At 38.9% G+C, this 22,587-nt stretch overlaps 1 protein-coding gene across 7 annotated transcripts in view; it reads left to right on the top strand.

Moving 5' to 3' along the window:
- Positions 1-22,587, top strand: part of LOC126188203 (endoribonuclease Dicer-like) — a 425,024-nt gene that overhangs the window by 44,588 nt on the left and 357,849 nt on the right. For all 7 annotated transcript variants that reach the window (XM_049929751.1, XM_049929747.1, XM_049929748.1 and 4 more), the window contains one exon: positions 15,877-16,056. In XM_049929751.1, the coding sequence (XP_049785708.1) occupies positions 15,893-16,056 (164 nt within the window). In that variant the 5' untranslated portion in view covers positions 15,877-15,892. The remainder of the gene's footprint in view (positions 1-15,876; positions 16,057-22,587) is intronic.

The raw sequence follows: 22,587 nt of genomic DNA, 5'->3' as shown, positions 1-22,587 counted from the left end.
GAATAAGTTATACTCTGTGCATAATTCTACCAGGCGGCTTCCTCTTTCATTTCTTCCCCCCAATCCATACTCACCTACTACGTTTCCTTCTCTCCGTTTTCCCACTATCGAATTCCAGTCACCCATGACTATTAAATTTTCGTCTCCCTTCACTATTTGAATAATTTCTTTTATCTCATCATACATTTTTTCAATGCTTGTTAAAGGCAGAGAAATAACACATGAAGCCTCTGACTTTTCTAAGGACTAGTACAGTGTTATTTCCTGGCAAAGATGACGGTAGATTAATTGTAAATTGTACTATATGAACTGGTCACTGAAAAATGCTTTCACTGTTGTATCAATCACAGTAAACCCTAGTCTAAGATGACATAACAAGCAAAGGAATCAAGACAACATATTAAAAGATGCTGGTGGAAAAAAGCATCTTGTTTGTCAGAAGTTGACTGCCTAACATTGTTAATTCCTAAGGGATTTGGTGTTAAAACAGAATTATGATTCCGGCCTAACTGCTGCTGATCATTAAGGAAAGCATGAATCATGTATAGAAATTCTAAAACTTATAGAGGACATCTTCCTAAAGATAATTGACTCCTCTCCAACATATCACCGAGCGAGGTGGCACAGTGGTTAGACACTGGACTCGCATTCGGGAGGACGACGGTTCAATCCTGCGTCTGGCCATCCTGATTTAGGTTTTCCGTAATTTCCCTAAATCGCTCCAGGCAAATGCCGGGATGGTTCCTTTCAAAGGGCACAGCCGACTTCCTTCCCTAATCCGATGAGACCGATGACCTCGCTGTCTGGTCTCCTTCCCCGAAACAACCAACCAACCAACCAACCAACCAACATATCATTCAGACTATATGTGGAAGGGCATCATTTATAGAAAAGATTTATCATCAAACATGAATGTCATTAATGTAAGACTTCAACAAAATGGATTGCGCCAATTAGGAAACACTCCTGTACCTTTGTGTCTATTATCTATATCTGTAATGCCCAATGGAATTTGCATTTCTACTGGATTCAGAAAGAATTCTGCAGATGTCGCAGCATTGAAAACAGTGGCAGATGGCCCACAAAATCTATGAAAGTTTCTGAGTATAAGCTGCATGTGTGAAAGGCAAGCACATTCTTCTTTTAAGTCGGATGTTGAAATGTTGCATTGAAGAAATAGAAAAAGTTATGCAGTTACGTGTGATCTCCTGGATATTTTACCCACACCTTTATTATCAATTTGGGTGGCATATTTAGAGAGAAAATTACAGACTTATAATCTGGAGGAAGTACACAATATGTATTTTTTGGAATATCAACATCACTTCAAGGGGCCCACAAGAGATGGCTTCATGTGTTGCAACACATCTGGCTATGGAACTACTGGAAAAAGTAATACATATTACACTTTACAGTGGCTGCTGTGGGGATTAATATTTTATAATTCATTCTTTGATTGTACCATTTTATTACATTGTATCCAATTTGTTTATAATATTTGTTCCACTTGAGTGATCAGCTGCTATGTACCTACTTATATAGTGAACCAGTAATCATGGAACATGACCAGGTACAATAGCTATCAATTTGTTTACAATTAATGTATGTGTAGTATCATTACATTAACTACGTTATAGATTAGACTTGATATTTAGGAAGTCCAGAAGTGACAGTAATTTTTTTCCAGTGCGCCTTACATTTTTTATTTCATTCATGACTTAACAATTTTTTCAAAACATGGTAAATGGCATGTGGTCACCTCTGCCACTGACATTAGTAAGCTTTTAATCTATTGCTGGCTCACCATCATATAGTTGGTGTTTACAGGCACTTTATATTCTGCAGCTACTGGGACCAGTTGCACATGGTCGACTTCCTTGCACAGTTCAATTTTCAAGGTACAGTTGGAGAGTCTCATCCATTGTTCTTCCTCTGGCAGCAATGTTTTCCTTGATCATGTCCAACGAACTGTTTCTGGGTCTTTGTATGGGGCATTTTCCTTCCACCTCTTTCCAAATTTGTATGGGCTGTTCTTGTAGTCTCCAACCTCGTTACATGCCCATTCCACCAGTGTGGATATACTGATTCTGTCTAAGAGGGATATGTGGATTCCAGCTTTGTTCTTCACCTCCTTATTCCTTAACTTATCTATACATGAGAGTTATGGGAAACTGTATAACTCCCTAGCTGGTGATCACCAGGTTCCACACTTGGATGGTGCCCATCTCTGTTCAGTGCTGTCGTCACTGTCTTGGCCCCACTGTTGTGGGGGTTCTTACCATAATCAGCTATATTTAGGTAAATGTTATACAACAAATGATTTTAGTTGGACAGTTATTGCTGCCTGTCAGTACTGTGCTACAGCTCTAACAGGCTACAACTTGGGGGGGGGGGGGGGGGTGGCGGCGGCGGTAGTAGGGGGGGGGGGGGAGTTGGCTACTAATGGACATTCAGGTAGCTAGTGAGAAACTGTGCTTGCTTTCGTATAATCTATATTAATGTTGGTTTGTTTTCATTATTATTAGCAATTTGTTTAGAAAATTGGTCTTTTGGTTGCATCACAAATTATGCTATTTGTTTTGTGTCACTCTGTTACTGACCTTTTTCGTCTTCAGTAATGAATGTGAATTTTGAGTTGTCTGCTTAACTCTGTTCTCTCAGTTAAGGTCTGAATTACACTTTCAATTTCGCAAGACGAGTTGTTAACATCATTGTAATTTTGTTGCTTCTTCTTAGATCCTATCTAAGTTAATTTTTTTGTTCTTCAGTTCAATATTTTAATTTTTTTAATAATTCTTACTATTTTTGCCTCTGTTTTTTTAATACTTTTGTTTACTGCGTAATAATAATAATAATAATAATAATAAACCCCGTGGAGGCCCGGGAAAAGAATAGGCCTCCGGTATGTTCTGCCAGTCGTAAAAGGCGACGAAAAGAACAAACCACTAATAGGGCTAACCCCCCTTTTAGTGTGATTACTTGGTTCAGGACAGAACTAAAGAAGCCTCGGACAAGTGCCGTCATGGTCGGGGACGACGCTTGAACCCTATGCCCGCCCACAATGGTAACGACACTGCTAGCCAACTGGAAAATGATTTAAATCCAAATAGAGGTGTTTTGCAGGATATGCTTCCTGCAACCACCCTAGAAGGAAAACAAAGACAGAGGATGAGATGGTCAGATGAAGTCAATCGACACCTCATGTTCTGTTATTACCAAGCAACAAACCTAGGAACCAACACAACTGGATACAGATCACAAGTATACACAACATTTATTACCAGATACCCGGAATTAAAATTTTTAACAGAACAACGACTAGCTGATCAGATCCGTGTAATAATCAAAAATAACAGGATACCCCAGTCAGAATTAGAAAACATCAAACAACAAGTACAACAAATACTGAAACAAAATAATGTGCAATCGGAAGAAGAAGAAAACACAGTAATGGACTCAAACATCCCAGAGCAAACAAACAAAGACCAACACGCATCAATTAAACAATCAGAGGAAAACAAAATCTTAACACAGCCACCAGAACAAGCACAAATAGAACATGAAGAGACACATGTGTTAGATATAGAAGAGAAATTTCAGCTGACATATATAGAATACAAAGACACAAATACAGACATTAGACCATTACTGCATAGACCGCCAAATAACCCACAAGTCGAAACAACAATAAAAACTATCAACACAATCATACACAACAAAATAAATGAAAACACAACTATGGAAGAGTTACAACTACTGGTTTATATAGGAGCACTCACTACACTAAATATACACACTAGGCAGAGATCAGAACAAACCAACACACATAAGAAACCCACAAAACCAGCATGGCAACACAGGCTACAGATCAGAATAGAAAAACTGAGAAAAGACATCGGACAGCTAACACAGTTTATAAGAAATGAAATATCAGACTAAAAACGAAAAAGGTTAGGTAAAATCTCACAACAAGAAGCAATAGAGCAATTAGATGGAAAAAAAGCAGAAATTGCAAGCATTGGCCAAACGACTTAGAAGATACAAAAAAAGTGAAAATAGAAGGAAACAAAACCAAACATTCAACACAAACCAAAAGAGATTTTACCAAACAATGGATAACACACACATTAAAATAGACAATCCACCAAACATAACAGACATGGAACACTTCTGGAGCAGCATATGGTCAAACCCGGTACAACATAACAGGCATGCACGGTGGATACAAGCAGAAACAGACACATACAAGATGATTCCACAAATGCCTGAAGTGATAATTTTGCAACATGAAGCCACCCGAGCAATTAATTCTACACACAATTGGAAAGCCCCTGGAAATGATAAAATAGCAAATTACTGGCTAAAGAAGTTCACCTCAACACATTCACATCTAACTAAATTATTTAACAGTTACATTGCAGACCCATACACATTCCCTGATACACTTGCACATGGAATAACCTATCTGAAACCTAAAGATCAAGCAGACACAGCAAACCCAGCTAAATATCGCCCCATAACATGCCTACCAACAATATACAAAATATTAACTTCAGTCATCACACAGAAATTAATGACACATACAACACAGAACAAAATTATAAATGAAGAACAAAAAGGCTGCTGCAAAGGAGCACGAGGATGTAAAGAGCAACTGATAATAGATACAGAGGTGACATATCAAGCGAAAACTAAACAAAGGTCCCTACACTACGCATACATTGATTACCAAAAAGCCTTTGATAGTGTACCCCACTCATGGTTACTACAGATTTTGGAAATATACAAAGTAGATCCTAAATTGATACAGTTTCTAAACACAGTAATGAAAAACTGGAAAACCACACTTAATATCCAAACAAATTCTGATAACATCACATCACAGCCAATACAGATTAAGCGTGGAATATACCAAGGAGACTCATTAAGTCCTTTCTGGTTCTGTCTTGCTCTGAACCCACTATCCAACATGCTAAATAATACAAATTATGGATACAATATTACTGGAACATACCCACACAAAATCACACATTTGCTATACATGGATGATCTAAAACTACTGGCAGCAACAAATCAACAACTCAACCAATTACTAAAGATAACAGAAGTATTCAGCAATGATATAAATATGGCTTTTGGAACAGACAAATGTAAGAAAAATAGCATAGTCAAGGGCAAACACACTAAACAAGAAGATTACATATTGGATAACCACAGCGACTGCATAGAAGCGATGGAAAAAACAGATTCCTATAAATACCTAGGATACAGACAAAAAATAGGAATAGATAATACAAATATTAAAGAAGAACTAAAAGAAAAATATAGACAAAGACTAACAAAAATACTGAAAACAGAATTGACAGCAAGAAACAAGACAAAAGCTATAAATACTTACGCTATACCAGTATTGACCTACTCATTTGGAGTAGTGAAATGGAGTGACACAGACCTAGAAGCACTCAATACACTTACACGATCACAATGCCACAAATATAGAATACATCACATACATTCAGCAATAGAAAGATTCACATTAAGCAGAAAGGAAGGTGGAAGGGGATTTATAGATATAAAAAACCTACATTATGGACAGGTAGACAATTTAAGAAAATTCTTTCTAGAACGAGCAGAAACTAGCAAAATACACAAAGCAATCACTCATATAAATACATCAGCTACACCATTTCAATTTCATAACCACTTCTACAACCCTTTAGATCACATAACATCAACAGATACAAAGAAAGTAAATTGGAAAAAGAAAACACTACACGGCAAGCACCCGTATCATCTAACACAGCCACACATAGATCAAGACGCATCCAACACATGGCTAAGAAACGGCAATATATACAGTGAGACGGAAGGATTCATGATCGCAATACAGGATCAAACAATAAACACCAGATATTACAGCAAGCATATTATTAAAGATCCCAATACCACAACAGATAAATGCAGACTTTGCAAACAACAAATAGAAGCAGTAGATCACATCACAAGCGGATGTACAATACTAGCAAATACAGAATACCCCAGAAGACATGACAATGTAGCAAAAATAATACATCAACAACTTGCCATAAAACATAAACTAATAAAACAACACGTTCCCACATACAAGTACACACCACAAAATATACTGGAGAATGATGAATACAAATTATACTGGAACAGAACGATTATAACAGATAAAACAACACCACATAACAAACCTGACATCATACTCACCAATAAAAAGAAGAAATTAACACAACTAATTGAAATATCCATACCCAACACAACAAATATACAGAAGAAAACAGGAGAAAAAATTGAAAAATACATCCAACTGGCTGAGGAAGTCAAGGACATGTGGCATCAGGATAAAGTCGACATTATCCCAATTATACTATCAACTACAGGAGTCATACCTCACAATATTCACCAGTACATCAATGCAATACAGCTACATCCAAACATATATATACAACTACAAAAATCTGTAATTATTGATACATGTTCAATTACCCGAAAGTTCCTAAATGCAATATAACATATACCATACAGTTACAAGGAAGTCACGCTTGACCGAGGTCCGCGTCACGTTCCATTTTTAACCAGACTTAAGTCTGAGAAAAAAAAAGTCAATAATAATAATAATGCCTCAGAATCAGAATTTTATTATTTCATTATGTACATCATAAGTCATTAATGTAGAGTAAACTTGTCAATGTAAGTAATACACTGAGGTGACAGAAGTCATGGGATACTTCCTACTTGTTTTGGACCTCCTTTTGCCCAGTATAGTGCAGCAACTCGACATGGTAGGGACTCAACATGTCGTTGGAAGTCCCCTCCAGAAATATTGGGCCATGCTGTCTCTATAGCTGTCCATAATTGCGAAAGTGTTACCGGTGCAAGATCTTGTGCACAAGCTGACCTCTCGGTTATGTGCCATAAATCTTAGATTGTAAACGGGACTCGTGTTGGGCGATCTGGGTGACCAAATAATTTGTTCAAATTGTCCAGAACATTCTTCAAAACAAACGTAAACTATTGTGCCCCAATGACATGGCGCATTGTCACCCATTATATTCCATTGTTGTTTAAGAACGTGAAGCCCATGAATAGCTGCCAGTTGTCTCCGAGTAATTGAATGTAACCAATTCCAGTCATTCATCAGTTCAGTTGGCAGAGTTGCCACAAGATCTGGAAATCAGGGAAATTCAAACATGTCAGGGAAATCAGGGAAATTTGAAAAAAAAAGAAAAAAACATTGCAAAAATTTTGTTTTGTCTCAGTAGATGAAATTGTTTATTTACTGGGATGTCGTGTATCATCACTGGCTGGGTGCAGCTGAGTACGTGTGCTGCTTCCCTACTCCGTCATTCCTACTGATTCTCCTATTCCTACCACTCCTCTCAGCTTGCAGTCAATGCTGCCACCACTTCTTGCTGCTAGCCTAGCAGCTGCTGAAGAGGCAGCGAGGCATGATGAGAGGTTTGTTTGGATCTGATTCTCAGAGACTGTAGACGCAGCGACTGGAGACAGCATAAATTGTGTCTGCATGAGTTGTGTCTGAGTGATTTTGTGTGTGCGTGTGTGTGTGTGTGTGTGTGTGTGTGTGTGTGCGTGTGTGTGTGCGTGCGTGCGTGCGTGCGTGCGTGCGTGCGTGCGTGCGTGCGTGTGTGTGTGTGTGTGTGTGTGTGTGTGTGCGCGCTCTTGTTTTCTGACAGAGGCTATGGCCAAAAATTTAGTTGTGAGAGTGTGGCACCTTTCTACACACCTGTCTGCGGCTCAGCGATCATCTTTGAAGTGAGTTGCTATCTGTCCTCATTAGTATTGATCTCGGAGTATTTGCGCAAGTTGTCTTTTGTATGGACTGGTCACTGCAGTCTCGTTTCATCAACATGGTGTCTGTGACACGTGAATAACTGGCCACACAAGTGGACTTCCACGACGGGCCAAAACCGCAGGCCATTTCTGAAAGTATCTCCAGGGATCGCGCCTGGTGATCTGAAGCCCATCGTTTCCCACTAATGTGGGAGCCCTGCCTGTCAGATCTAGTCTCACTGTTCTGTTCACAGAATGGTTCTGTTTGTGTGTGGCATTATGCAGTGGATTTTTGTAGTTTATCCCAGGACCCAGGACTGCAGTGTTCCTCGGCAGGCCAGAGGCCATGGGTGATGGATTTCAGGAATTGTGACTGTCTCGCCACAAGTACACTGTACAGCGAGGCATTTTATAGACATTTTATTTATTCTAGTACATTTTGGCAGTTTGAAAGTAATTTGTATATTAGAATGTATGGATGATAAGGAGAAGAAAATTGTGACTGTCGCTGGCAGTTTGTACACTGTGTACTCGTATATTTCTCGAAAGAAAAATCAGACAATACCTGTAAAATAATAGACATAACAAAGTGGGTAATAACCGACAACAGCGAACATAGTAGAATCAACATTTTATTGGCGGTCACCTATTGGTTTGCACAACTCTTTCCTGCCTTATACACTTCTTTCAAGAGGCCAATTTTTTTCTGAGGTTGTTTCTGAAATCAGTGAAGGTATTTTAAATCTGTCTTGCGACTCCAAGGAAATGCATGTTTTTGTCACCAAATGTGTTTCGTTTTATTGAAATAAAATAACATAAGTGGTCTTAATGAAACACACATACCGTTGTACCATTGGGCTTGCTGTCTCCATCTAAAGGCATTTCATTACAGAATATTTTGATGTTAGCACTTAAGATTTTTGCTCACATGGGAGAGACATACTGAAGTCCTTACATTTTTTTTTTTTTACAACTTATGTCTTTACTTACCCTTGAGATCTCAAAATTTGCCAGGGAAAAATACTAAAACTTTTCTGGAAATCAGGGAATTTCACTTGTGGTATCCCTGGTTCTACCAGAGGATCTAGGCCATTCCATGTGCAAACAGCCTACACCAGCTCGAACAGTGCCTTGTTGACAACTTGTGTCCATGGCTTCATGGGGTCTGTGCCAGACTCAAACCCTACCATCAGCTCTTACCGATTGAAATCGGGACTTACCTGACCAGGCTATGGTTTTCCGATTGTCTAGTGTCCAACTGGTATGGTCATGAGCCCAGGAGAGGAGGAGCAGGCAAGTCGTCTGCCACCATAGCCCTTTGATGCCAGATTTCACCCCACTGTCCTAATGGATTTGTTTGTCATACATTCCACATTGATTTCTGCAATCCTGTCATGCAGTGTTGTTTGTCTGTTTACACTGACAACTCTACACAAACACCTCAGTTTTTAGTGAAGGCCGTTGGCCACTGTGTTGTCCTTGTTGAGAGGAAATTTTGTATTCTCAACAGACTCTTGGTACTGTGGATCCCTGAATATTGAATTCCCTAATAATTTTTGAAATGCAACTACAACTACCATTCATAGTGTGTTAATTCCCGTCTTGCAGCCATAATCACGTCAGATGAATCACCTGAGTGCTGATGACAGCTGGCTGCCAATGCACTGCCCTTTTGTTCCTTACGTATGCAATACTACTGCCATCTGTACACGTGCGTATCACTACCCCATGACTTTTGTCACCTCAGTGCACAATTTAGACATACATACAAAGTGTCAAAAATTACTACAATATTCTACAAAGATAGCTTTATCATCATTTAAGAATTTTGTGAATGATTGAGGAATAACATATTTGTTCTAGGAATACATATAATTTTCTTTTTAGTGTTTTATTTTTCTTTATTTCATTTACTTATTTATTTCTTTTGTGTTCTGGTGACCCACATTTGAAAATGTCACAAACGTGTGGAATGAGTAAGTTTCACAAGTTTATTGTGGTTACATTCTATGGTATTATTTAGTTAGAATTAATCTCTTTCATATTAAGGTAGCTACAACTTAGATTCTATCAAAGAAAAAAAAGTATTTGAATATGCTCACAATAATAAATAAAGATATGTGTATTTATCTGATTGTAAGTATTACAGGTTCATGGATGCAGTACTTTGAGTTAAAAATTCTTTTATAGTTTAAAATGATCCTTGCAATAAGAACTGCCTTAAGTATTTTTTAAACAAGAGGTGATCATTCACTAGGCACATAATTTTTGAAGGTAGGGTGTTAAAAGACTTACAGACACTGAAATGGATCCCTGTGAGTGTCATACTCAAGTTTGTATTCTCTTTGTGGATAGCTTACTCGACTGATGCATCTCAAATATGCAGAAAGAACATGGCTGCTGAAGTATTTTAATAGCGGGCTAGATATGTTGTCGACTTCAGTTGAGTTTCAACTTTCACAGACTTGACAATTATTTCAATTTCCTGCAAAGTAACTGTTCTTGCATTGATCTATTTTACGGTTCTAAGTGCTGCACTGTGTTGTACAAATAAATGGCTTGATTTATGGAGCCTCACAATCCTGTTTGTTTGATTAGTGTTAAAAAGTGTTTGTTGAATGTGTCTACAACTGGTTTTAATCATTAACAAAATTATGCTCATTTTTTTTATTTAGAGATTTTATGTACAGAGTTCACTGTCCCCTGTTCCCTTCTTTGCGAAATTCAGTGTAGTTTTAACTTTAATATTTGAGTTATTGATTTCCACCTTGAAGAATATTTTCTTCGATGCCTGCATGCTCCTGTTAAGAATTGTACAGTGTGTAATGTACACTCGCGTGATGTGATGAGCAAACATAGGAGGAAGGGCAGATGGGAATTTGGATTGAGGTTTAGTGTGCTTGGGTTGTCCATACAGTTGTGTCTAAGCGCTGTCAAGGTGGCACAGATGGTTAACGTGTTTGCCTTTTAAGCAGGAGACCCATTGCACTTCCCGGCCTTGTTACAAATTTTCATTTGTCGCCAATGAGTTCTTTCATTGCCTGAATGCGGCAGAGATCAGAATTTTTTCTATCTGAACAGTTTGTAGTGCCTAATCATGTTGGTACCATTTGGTCTCTTGGTTACAGTATAAAGCTCTCTTTTAATTCTACAAGAAAATTTGATGTCCTTGGTTATCAACAGCCTATAGCATGATTAAAACGGGTTTTCTCTCACTGCCTTTCTAGCAAATATTTCATAAAGTGCACTTGTAACCTCATTAATATGTGTTACATTTGGATTTAACACCAATAACAGCATATACAGGACACCAATCCAGAAGTTGTGATTAAAGTTTTCCATGCCACGTTTGTTTATAATCCTCAAAATTTTAAAATGAAATTAACTTTTCCCTGTACATTTACTTCGTTTGTGGTGAGTAGCTGTCCATCACAGTCAGAAAGCCCATTTATAATATTTTGCGGTTAAATTACTATCTGAAACTTCCTGGCAGATTAAAACTGTGTGTCGGACCAAGATTTGAACTCTGGGCCTTTGTCTTTCGCGGGCAAGTGCTCTACCATCTGAGCTACCCAAGCACGACTCACGCCCCGTCCTCACAGCTTTACTTCTGCCAGTACCTCGTCTCCTATCTTCCAAACTTTACTTTCATTCGGGAGTGCTAGTTCTGCAAGATCACAGAGAGCTTCTGTAAAGTTTGGAAGGTAGGAGATGAGGTACTGGCAGAAGTAAAGCTGTGAGGATGCGGCATGAGTCGTGCTTTGGTAGCTCAGATGGTAGAGCACTTGCCTGCAAAAGGCAAAGGTCCCGAGTTCGAGTCTCTGTCCGACACACAGTTTTAATCTGCCAGGAAGTTTCATGTCCGTGTACACTCCATTTCAGAGTGAAAATCTCATTCTGGAAATTAATATCTATCCGTATTCACAAATATGTTAAAGTGCTGGCTTTTTCTGTAGTTGGAAAAGTCTACCACTTATATTAGGTTGTAAGAGCACATCAGTTGTTAAAGGTCAGTTCCATTTATATTATCTGTTAACAGGGTTGTGTTAGTCGCCCATTACACTGAAAGAATTAGTTTATCTAGAGAGGTGAGAAAAATGAAATTCAGTGTGTCTCAGACAAGTATTCAAATTTCCAGCAGGTGCCCTGTAAATTGATAGCATAAGAACTGTTGCAGTATTTGCAGTTATTTCAGTGTCACATGCTTCATAGTGCTGTTCAGCACAGTATTTGGTTAAATCTAGGTATCTATATACTACCTAAAAACAAAGATGATGTGACTTACCAAATGAAAGTGCTGGCAGGTCGACAGACACACAAACGAACACAAACATACACACAAAATTCAAGCTTTCGCAACAAACTGTTGCCTCATCAGGAAAGAGGGAAGGAGAGGGAAAGACGAAAGGATGTGGGTTTTAAGGGAGAGGGTAAGGAGTCATTCCAGTCCCGGGAGCGGAAAGACTTACCTTATGGGGAAAAAAGGACAGGTATACACTCGCACACACACACATATCCATCCACACATATACAGACACAAGCAGACATATTTAAAGACAAAGAGTTTGGGCAGAGATGTCAGTCGAGGCAGAAGTGCAGAGGCAAAGATGTTGTTGAATGACAGGTGAGGTATGAGTGGCGGCAACTTGAAATTAGCGGAGATTGAGGCCTGGTGGATAACGGGAAGAGAGGATATGTTGAAGAGCAAGTTCCCATCTCCGGAGTTCGGATAGGTTGGTGTTAATAGGAAGTATCCAGATAACCCGGACGGTGTAACACTGCGCCAAGATGTGCTGGTCGTGCACCAAGGCATGTTTAGCCACAGGGTGATCCACAGACAGTGTTTGTTGGTAATGAGGATCACCCTGTGGCTAAACATGCCTTGGTGCACGACCAGCACATCTTGGCGCAGTGTTACACCGTCCGGGTTATCTGGATACTTCCTATTAACACCAACCTATCCGAACTCCGGAGATGGGAACTTGCTCTTCAACATATCCTCTCTTCCCGTTATCCACCAGGCCTCAATCTCCGCTAATTTCAAGTTGCCGCCACTCATACCTCACCTGTCATTCAACAACATCTTTGCCTCTGCACTTCTGCCTCGACTGACATCTCTGCCCAAACTCTTTGTCTTTAAATATGTCTGCTTGTGTCTGTATATGTGTGGATGGATATGTGTGTGTGTGCGAGTGTATACCTGTCCTTTTATCCCCATAAGGTAAGTCTTTCCGCTCCCGGGACTGGAATGACTCCTTACCCTCTCCCTTAAAACCCACATCCTTTCGTCTTTCCCTCTCCTTCCCTCTTTCCTGATGAGGCAACAGTTTGTTGCGAAAGCTTGAATTTTGTGTGTATGTTTGTGTTCGTTTGTGTGTCTGTCGACCTGCCAGCACTTTCATTTGGTAAGTCACATCATCTTTGTTTTTAGGTATATTTTTCCTTCAGGGAATGTTTCCTTCTATTATAACCATATCTATATACTACATCATTTCTAAGAAATAAGGACAAATAAATTAACCAAAGTGGAGCTTCATCTTTTCCCTATTACATCTACAGTAGTGAGCAGCTAAGCTTAAGTTTCCAGTCAGTACTATGGGAATTAGGTTTGTAATATAATGTTGAAACGTAGTGTATCAGGTTTACTTCCATATTCATCGTTTAGATGTTTTACCAGCTGGTGTATTGTATTCTTCAGACCTCTTATATTTCGGTGGAATATATGCAAGTTTGAATCTTGTTCACTCTTCCTTTAGTATGATGTGTGCTTCGTACAAGTGCAATATCTGTCTAAACTAATTGTTGGTTCAGCTTTGGGCACTTGAGACTCATTTTGAACACATGAGGGAGGTTTCGCCTGTTTTGGGCTGCTTTGCAGAAGAGATTTACTTTTATTGTTTATTGTCGTTAAACACTTCTCCTTTTGAGTGTTGCTTTTCACATTAAACTCAGTGCAAGATATTTCTCACCTGTCAAGTCATTGACTTTTATCCTGAAAATGATTTACATTCTCATTAGTAATCAAACCACTTTTCTCTTAGATTGGTGTATTTCATTAATCTTAATCTTTCTTTAATTGTTTAAATGTTATGAAAAGGAAAGTTGCTACTTACCATAACTGTAGATGCTGAGTCGCAGAGAGGCACAACAAAACGAGTTTCACAATTAAAGATTTTGTCCATTAAGGCCTTTGTCAACAATAGACTACACACACACACACACACACACACACATGTGACTGTAGTCTCAGGCAACTGAAGCCACCCTGTGAGCAGCAGTGCAGTGTGGTTTTAGTTGCCTGAGATTGCAGTCCTGTGTGTGAGTTGCATTTGCTTAACAGAGTGAGTGAGTGTGTGTGTGTGTGTGTGTGTGTGTGTTTGTGTGGGTGTGTGTGTGTGTGTGTGTGTGTGTGTTTGTTTGTTTGTCATCCATTGTTGATGAAGCCTTAATATCCGAAAGCTTTAATTGTGAGAGTCATTTGTTGTACCTGTCTGCAATTCAGCATCCCCGCTATATGGTCAGTAGCAACTTTCCTTTTCATAAAATTGTTACATTCCATCCTGAATTTTCCATTGTTTAATTATTTCATTGACACAATCAAAACTTTTCCCTTTCATAATGTTAGTGCATCCCATACTGTACAGCTATTCTGCTTTCAATTTATGATAAATTCTCGTAGTTATGTCATGAGTAATTTGGGAATAGAGTTTAATCTGGGATGGTAACATGAAAATTTCTTTACTTTTAGTATCATAGACATTTTGAAAATGGTTTCCTATGAATTGTTATGTATAAAAGTAAACAGTCTAACGGTTTTGGCGACAAGAGAAGTGGTGCAAAACTGGATTGCAAACTTCACACTTCTCTTACTCCAGTTGACTTACTTGAAACGTTTAGCCGATCTTCTTCTCTGAATATGTGGCTGCGTCAATCTCCACAACTACTTCTCCGAAGAAATAATGCTGGTTAGGTGAACTAACAAACACACTCTCGCTCACTAGAAATAACTGGGTACCCTTATACTTTCAGTTAAGTTCAGGTATACTTTCATCTCCACAAGTTTCATATCAACATACAAATTCTTGCAAGTCAACTATGACGATACCTGTTAGATACTATTAAATATAATTACATTGTGGTGGGTTTCATAATCACCAGAAATTCAAAAACAGGTCTTGTTTCTCGCAAGTCTAACACCGAGATCAAGAAAGAGTCTCTAGACAAAATGTGTTTCAATTGCTCATAACAATTACAATCATTACACTGTCAAAGAATAACGCACGCTTGCTCCTTGTACGTCACATACAGCTTCTATGGCGCGAGCGGCAAACACTTGTCGGCATCGCTCGTCTGACACAGCTCCTGTCCTCCCAGGACTAATGTCCATCCTGCACGCACAGACGTGTTGCGCAGTAAATAGGCTCTCTCTCTCGCACACTTCTCTTATATCGCATGTTCGACGCGGCAGAAGGTCGAGTGGTTCCAGAATTCTCAAAGCACTACAACAGTTCATAAATGTAAATAAATGGAATAGCTAAACATTTTTAGATCTCTAAATAGTGATCGGCAAGAAGCCATAGGTATAATATTACACATATTTATAATAAAAGTTTTTGTGTAATGTCCTATTTACACTAATTGGTGTCTCCCAAACGATTATTACATATCTTACAACAAAGATAACAAAGCCAAAGAAGCTGCGACAAACATTATTTCCAATGTCTATGTCACTTGAATAGGGCAGTATGTCATTGCAGATGCAAGAGTGGCTTTATTATTATTATCATCATTTTTAAGCTCTTTTTACCCATTTGCTGTCTGCTACAATTCAGTAAATTATAGTTTACCTACAGCTATTGTTAAATTGTCACAATACTATTTCAAAAACTACTCACCATTTTATTGTGTGTGTGTGTGTGTGTGTGTGTGTGTGTTTGTGTGTGTGTGTGTGTGTGTGTGTGTGTGTGTGTTGTTTTTATATGTGGCTTCACCTAAGTTTCACAAGTGTCTATTAATGTGAATTTTTTTTATATTATAGCATCTTTATTGTGATTTCAGATAACAGCTTACCAACATGGACACTGCACCAGAAAAAATGCAGGTAGCTCCTCGTAGGTACCAGGAAGAGCTCTTGAAACGTTGCCTAAATGAGAACGCAATTCTGTACCTGCCCACAGGGTCTGGGAAAACATTCATAGCTGTTTTGTTTATTAAGGAAATAATGAAGGAATGCTGTGTGTAAGTAATTTTTTCTTTGTCTGTTAGGAGGTTCAGTGTGCGCATGCAATGTAGAATGGATAAACTCAAACTGACATGACCTTGTTATTAGGTACTTAGGCAGTTACTTTTATCATTTGTTGTTTTGTTCTATGTAGCAGGCTGAACATGATTTCTGTGCTGTATGATGTTCAGATATTACTTGTATTTTGTAATGGAGTGAATGCTAGGGGGGCAAGATTTTTCTTGGATTTCAGATGTAAATTGCAGGCAATTGAGAGAGAACCACATTTAGCTGTGCTCAGTTTGCCTTTGCAGGTGTTCACTCATTTTATGCTGGTCATTTGTCTTGCAGCAAACTGTCAAAGAAAGCTCACATACTTTCCATTTCTGCACTTGTGTTGGTGTGAACAGCAGGAGTGTATCCTCTTTTTTGGTTGTGTCACATTTTGTGTGTGAACTAACTTAATTAGTAAATGTGAATTGGGTATATGATGGAAAAAATGGAGTCATAATAGAGCTAATATTAAAAAAAAAAAAAAAAAAAAAAAAAAACTGTTGGTGCCACAGGAGATAAGTTTCTTCCTCAAAATCCACTGGACAAAATGCATGGGAAAATGTGCTTTACAAGAAATTGCCAAGGCACTGACAAATCGACAAAGAAAATAAATTCATTACTTGCTGCAAGCTTGGGAACATGCATAACTGTGTCCAGTTGCTAAGAATCTTCGGCCATTATTGCTCATCGGTGGTCAGTGTCCTGCAAAACCATTTTCTCATCATTGCAATGAGCAGCCAATAAAATGCTTTGCCACCATGCGTGCAGTGGTTCGAAACAAGGATAAGGAAGGTTGTAGCAGAAGTACAGTAATAAGTGGGTAGCTACTATTTGTTTAAAAAGCGTAAAAATTCAGATGTCCATGTTTTTATTTTCCTACAGTGCTTTGCTTGCTTATTTACCAGCAAGAAATCCTATTTGAATAACTATCACATAGAACTTTGAAGTCAGCAAGTTGTTGTTGTTGTGGTCTTCAGTCCTGAGACTGGTTTGATGCAGCTCTCCATGCTACTCTATCCTGTGCAAGCTTCTTCATCTCCCAGTACCTACTGCAACCTACATCCTTCTGAATCTGCTTAGTGTATTCATCTCTTGGTCTCCCCTTACGATTTTTACCCTCCACGCTGCCCTCCAATACTAAATTGGTGATCCCTTGATGCCTCAGAACATGTCCTACCAACCGATCCCTTCTTCTGGTCAAGTTGTGCCACAAACTTTTCTTCTCCCCAATCCTATTCAATACTTCCTCATTAGTTATGTGATCTACCCATCTAATCTTCAGCATTCTTCTGTAGCACCACATTTCGAAAGCTTCTATTCTCTTCTTGTCCATACTATTTACCGTCCATGTTTCACTTCCATACAAATACTTTCAGAAATGACTTCCTGACACTTAAATCTATACTCGATGTTAACAAATTTCTCTTTTTCAGAAACGCTTTCCTTGCCATTGCCAGTCTACATTTTATATCCTCTCTACTTCGACCATCATCAGTTATTTTGCTCCCCAAATAGCAAAACTCCTTTACTACTTTAAGTGTCTCATTTCCTAATCTAATTCCCTCAGAATCACCCGACGTAATTCGACTACATTCCATTATCCTCGTTTTGCTTTTGTTGATTTTCATCTGATATCCTCCTTTCAGGACACTGTCCATTCCATTCAACTGCTCTTCCAAGTCCTTTGCTGTCTCTGACAGAATTACAATGTCATCGGCGAACCTCAAAGTTTTTATTTCTTCTCCATGGATTTTAATACCTACTCCGAATTTTTCTTTTGTTTTCTTTACTGCTTGCTCAATATACAGATTGAATAACCTCGGGGAGAGGCTACAACCCTATCTTACTCCCTACCCAACCACTGCTTCCCTTTCATGTCTCTCGACTCTTATAACTGCCATCTTGTTTCTGTACAAATTGTAAATAGCCTTTCGCTCCCTGTATTTTACCCCTGCCACCTTTAGAATTTGAAAGAGAGTATTCCAGTCAACATTGTCAAAAGCTTTCTCTAAGTCTACAAATGCTAGAAACGTAGGTTTGCCTTTCCTTAATCTTTCTTCTAAGATAAGTCGTAAGGTCAGTATTGCCTCACGTGTTCCAGTATTTCTACGGAATCCAAACTGATCTTCCCCGAGGTCGGCTTCTACTAGTTTTTCCATTCGTCTGTAAAGAATTCGTGTTAGTATTTTGCAGCTGTGGCTTATTAAACTGATTGTTCGGTAATTTTCACATCTGTCAACACCGGCTTTCTTTGGGATTGGAATTATTATATTCTTCTTGAAATCTGAGGGTATTTCACCTGTTTCATACATCTTGCTCACCAGATGGTAGAGTTTTGTCAGGACTGGCTCTCCCAAGGCCTTCAGTAGTTCCAATGGAATGTTGTCTACTCCGGGGGCCTTGTTTCGACTCAGGTCTTTCAGTGCTCTGTCAAACTCTTCACGCAGTATCGTACCTCCCATTTCATCTTCATCTACATCCTCTTCCATTTCCATAATATTGTCCTCAAGTACATCGCCCTTGTATAGACCCTCTATATACTCCTTCCACCTTTCTGCTTTCCCTTCCTTGCTTAGAACTGGGTTTCCATCTGAGCTCTTGATGTTCATACAAGTGGTTCTCTTATCTCCAAAGGTCTCTTTAATTTTCCTGTAGGCAGTATCTATCTTACCCGTAGTGAGATAAGCCTCTATATCCTTACATTTGTCCTCTAACCATCCCTGCTTAGCCATTTTGCACTTCCTGTCGATCTCATTTTTGAGACGTTTGTATTCCTTTTTGCCTGCTTCATTTACTGCATTTTTATATTTTCTCCTTTCATCAAAAAGGTAGACCCATCCTTAATTTATTGTTACTATCTGAATACGTTTTGCATGATAACTATAAACAGCATTATATTGAATGAAACCAATGTGCTGACAGCTGTAGTATCTACAAAACAAAAGTGCAGCATTTGTAGTGTGTTGTTCTTTGTTGGTCATTCTCTTATATTTTCTTATATTCTCTTATATTTTCTTCCATTTCCTCCTATATGAAATCTTGCTCGTTGGTGGCAGCAATGGTAGTGGACACTGCTGAATTTTTCTGCGTGTGCTCATTCACCTATTTGCTCTGATGTAAGTGGAGATTTAAGCTTACAAAATATGTGAACTAGAGTTTTCAAAATTTGATGCAGACACAAGTAGAGGTGAGTAGTGTGTGTGTGTGTGTGTGTGTGTGTGTGTGTGTGTGTGTGTGTGTGTGTGTGTGGAGGGGGGGGGGCTCATTTATTTGTCATGCATTTACAGAGAATACTTAATACATACTGCAGCATGAGAGGTGTTCGGAGATGAGTTACAATTTATTTATTTTACAAGCGCCACTCAAACCATGGCCATATCCTTTTGTAGTATGATAAACTGGTCATAGTCCACCAAAGAGATGCTAGATAGCAGTTATGAACCATGTGTGTAGTGAAGAGACTGTGGTTGTTTGCTGTTAAGTATGGAAGGCTATGAACAAGGTGGAAGGTGACGGCCATGGACAAAGATGGACTGCATAGTTTTTGTTGAAGAAAGGAATCAAAACAACATATTCATAAATGTGTAACTGTGGTGTGTGTTTAGGAAGCTCATGTTTATTGGATGGATCATTGCATCGGCAGTGGAATAGTGAGCAAAGTTGGCATCTCTGATGTTCATTATTGTGCCACGCTCGCACGGGCAACACCTAAGAATTTCACTCAGGAATGGGCGTGTAGTACCCCCAAACATTGGTTCTGTGGCACAGTAATGAAGTTTCTAAGATAGTGGCGGTGGTGTATTGTTGTCATTGGCGATTATAAGGAGAGATCCCGTGTACACGGGCTCATGTTAGTTAATAAAAAAGATACAAGAAAGTACAATTGTGAATCATTTCTGAATACCACCCATACTTGGAACTGAACTTTTGTAGGGATCAACTGTTATTTCCTACCAGTATTGAGATAAATGGGCTTGTTTTGTTAGTACTTGCTGCAATACGTGTCTACCCTGAAATCTTCTGCTACCTGTAATCTTCAATGTCATTTTAATGTAACAAACGAAGTACACAGCTATTTTCGTACTGGTCGTGGATTGTAGATGTGTGGAATTTAGTAGTGGTCTCAGTGATCTAGTGAGTGTGCTGTTGTTCATGGATTCGATACTAATGGAGTGGGATCTTTGAGTTCTTAACAAAATACTTATATAATAGAGGAATTTGTTCTTGAGAACAGCAAACATCAAAAGTGTGAGATACGTGATGTAACTTTTTTTCGAAACAGTATGTTCTTCTATTAACTGTTCTGTGGACTGTGGAAGATATTATTCTGTAAGAAAAGTTTATCTGCTGCTACAAAAATTATTTTCCTGTGGGCATGGATATCTAGCAACCTAAGAATACAATTTTTAATTCTACAAATTAGCACAGATGCATGTTGTCTCAGAATCTTAAAGTGAAATGTCTGAGACACCTTACTTCAATAATAGTTCAGCCAGAAAGATAACAGCAAGAAGTATATTGGAAAAAATTGGGTCATCTGGGTGAATGTTCGAGAGTAATGGGGTTGTAGATCTCTAGGTGGAGGACGAACGTGAGTAATGGTCATAAAACAGTCCCTGTATTTCTCCATGACAGGAATGAAGAAAGTATTACCCGTTGCTGAAATCAGAGCTGTGCCAACCCAAGCCATCTTCCCTGTTGGCTGTGGGGCCATTCTTCCTTCTGGCTGCAAACTTGAATGGAGCCCCAATGTAAGGCAGGCAGTAGATCCCCTCGGCAAAATCATTTGGGAAGTAATCCAGTGTTTGCTGAGTGTCTGAGACATGGATGCAGCTGACTGCAAGTCATGGCTCCTGTTGAGATCAGTGATGCCTTCCGTCTGTTTTTAGAGGCCATTTTCAGATTTGTTGTTAAATGAAGGACATGGTGAACCCTGCTAACCTTGTTCATGGGTTGAAGGCACATATGTGGTTGGTGTCATCGTACCCAGGACTGACTGTGGCTCTTTGGTACGGAGTATGGTAGAAGGCTTAAACCAGGCCGTACCAGCTCAGATGCTCTCCCAGAGAGGACAGCTGGCAGGCTCGGGCAGAGGTCAACAGGGGTGGGCAAACAGCTAATGCGCGATCAGTCTTGCAGCTGAATTGTAGCTTATGCAATTATGGTCCACTGGTCAAGCACACGCAGACAAGGGTCACAGAGCAGAGCATGCTTGCACAGAGCATGTGTAATAGACTACTCTACCTGTGCCTGTGTGTGAGTATAATATGGAGTGTGCAGGATTGCCCTTGCCACATGGGGCAATGTTGGAACAGCCTGGCTTAAACCACAGGCTCCATGTAAATTCTGTGGCAATCTTGCATGTAGATTTTTAGATTCCCACTGTTATGTGAAGAATTTCAGAGTTGTTTCACCTGCCCTTCCCTCAGGAGGCCAGGCATGCCTAACAGTCTGGAATCAGCTATTGGATGTAAGAATAGATGGTTTATATAGAGCTAGACAAACAATACTCAAAGGCAAATGTATCTTAGATTTCCTCTTATACCACAGAACTTGATATGGTATTGAGTGTTACTTTGACAGTTCTGTGGCATATAATACATAATATGCAACAAACTATGAACTAGCAACAATAAACAGTTGTTGTGCACACAACTTGTTAATTTCAGGTAACGGAGAAGGAAATGCCACTGCACAAACTTCTGTTGCATTTGAACTAATTCACAAGAGAGATATCATGCCGTGTATGTGCATATATAAAAATTTTTGGTGAGTTTGAAGTAAAGGAATATACTACAATCTCAAATGTATTACTCACTTGGGGATTGTGAGGAGAGGATTACATTAATTACAACATCCCCAGAGGTATGTCTGCTTGTGTCTGTATATGTGTGGATGGATATGTGTGTGTGTGTGTGTGTGCGAGTGCATACCCGTCCTTTTTTCCCCCTAAGGTAAGTCTTTCCGCTCCCGGGACTGGAATGACTCCTTACCCTCTCCCTTAAAACCCACATCCTTTCGTCTTTCCCTCTCCTTCCCTCTTTCCTGATGAGGCAACAGTTTGTTGCGTAAGCTTGAATTTTGTGTGTATGTTTGTGTTCGTTTGTGTGTCTGTCGACCTGCCAGCACTTTTTATATATATATATATATATATATATATATATATATATATATATATATATATATATATATATATATATATGTTGGTTAAGTCAAGGAGCGCATGCAGAACAATTTTTTAATTTATCACTCACTATTGTTGGCTTTCTGAATGAAAAGGAAATCAGGAACCAAAATTAGATGATCTGGAATGGATTAAAGAGCTAACATTTTAAGTGGACTTGACTGCACACTGCCCTCTTTGCACTACGTCCATGACATATCTTACTGCTGTCAATAAATTCTCACTATATATATATATATATATATATATATATATATATATATATATTTATTTAAAAAGAAAGATGATGAGACTTACCCAACAAAAGCGC

The sequence above is a fragment of the Schistocerca cancellata genome, chromosome 5, assembly GCF_023864275.1.
Source record: "Schistocerca cancellata isolate TAMUIC-IGC-003103 chromosome 5, iqSchCanc2.1, whole genome shotgun sequence".
Lineage (NCBI taxonomy): Eukaryota > Metazoa > Arthropoda > Insecta > Orthoptera > Acrididae > Schistocerca > Schistocerca cancellata.
The sequence above is the reverse complement of the archived record's forward strand: the minus strand, read 5'-3'. Positions and strand labels throughout refer to the sequence as shown.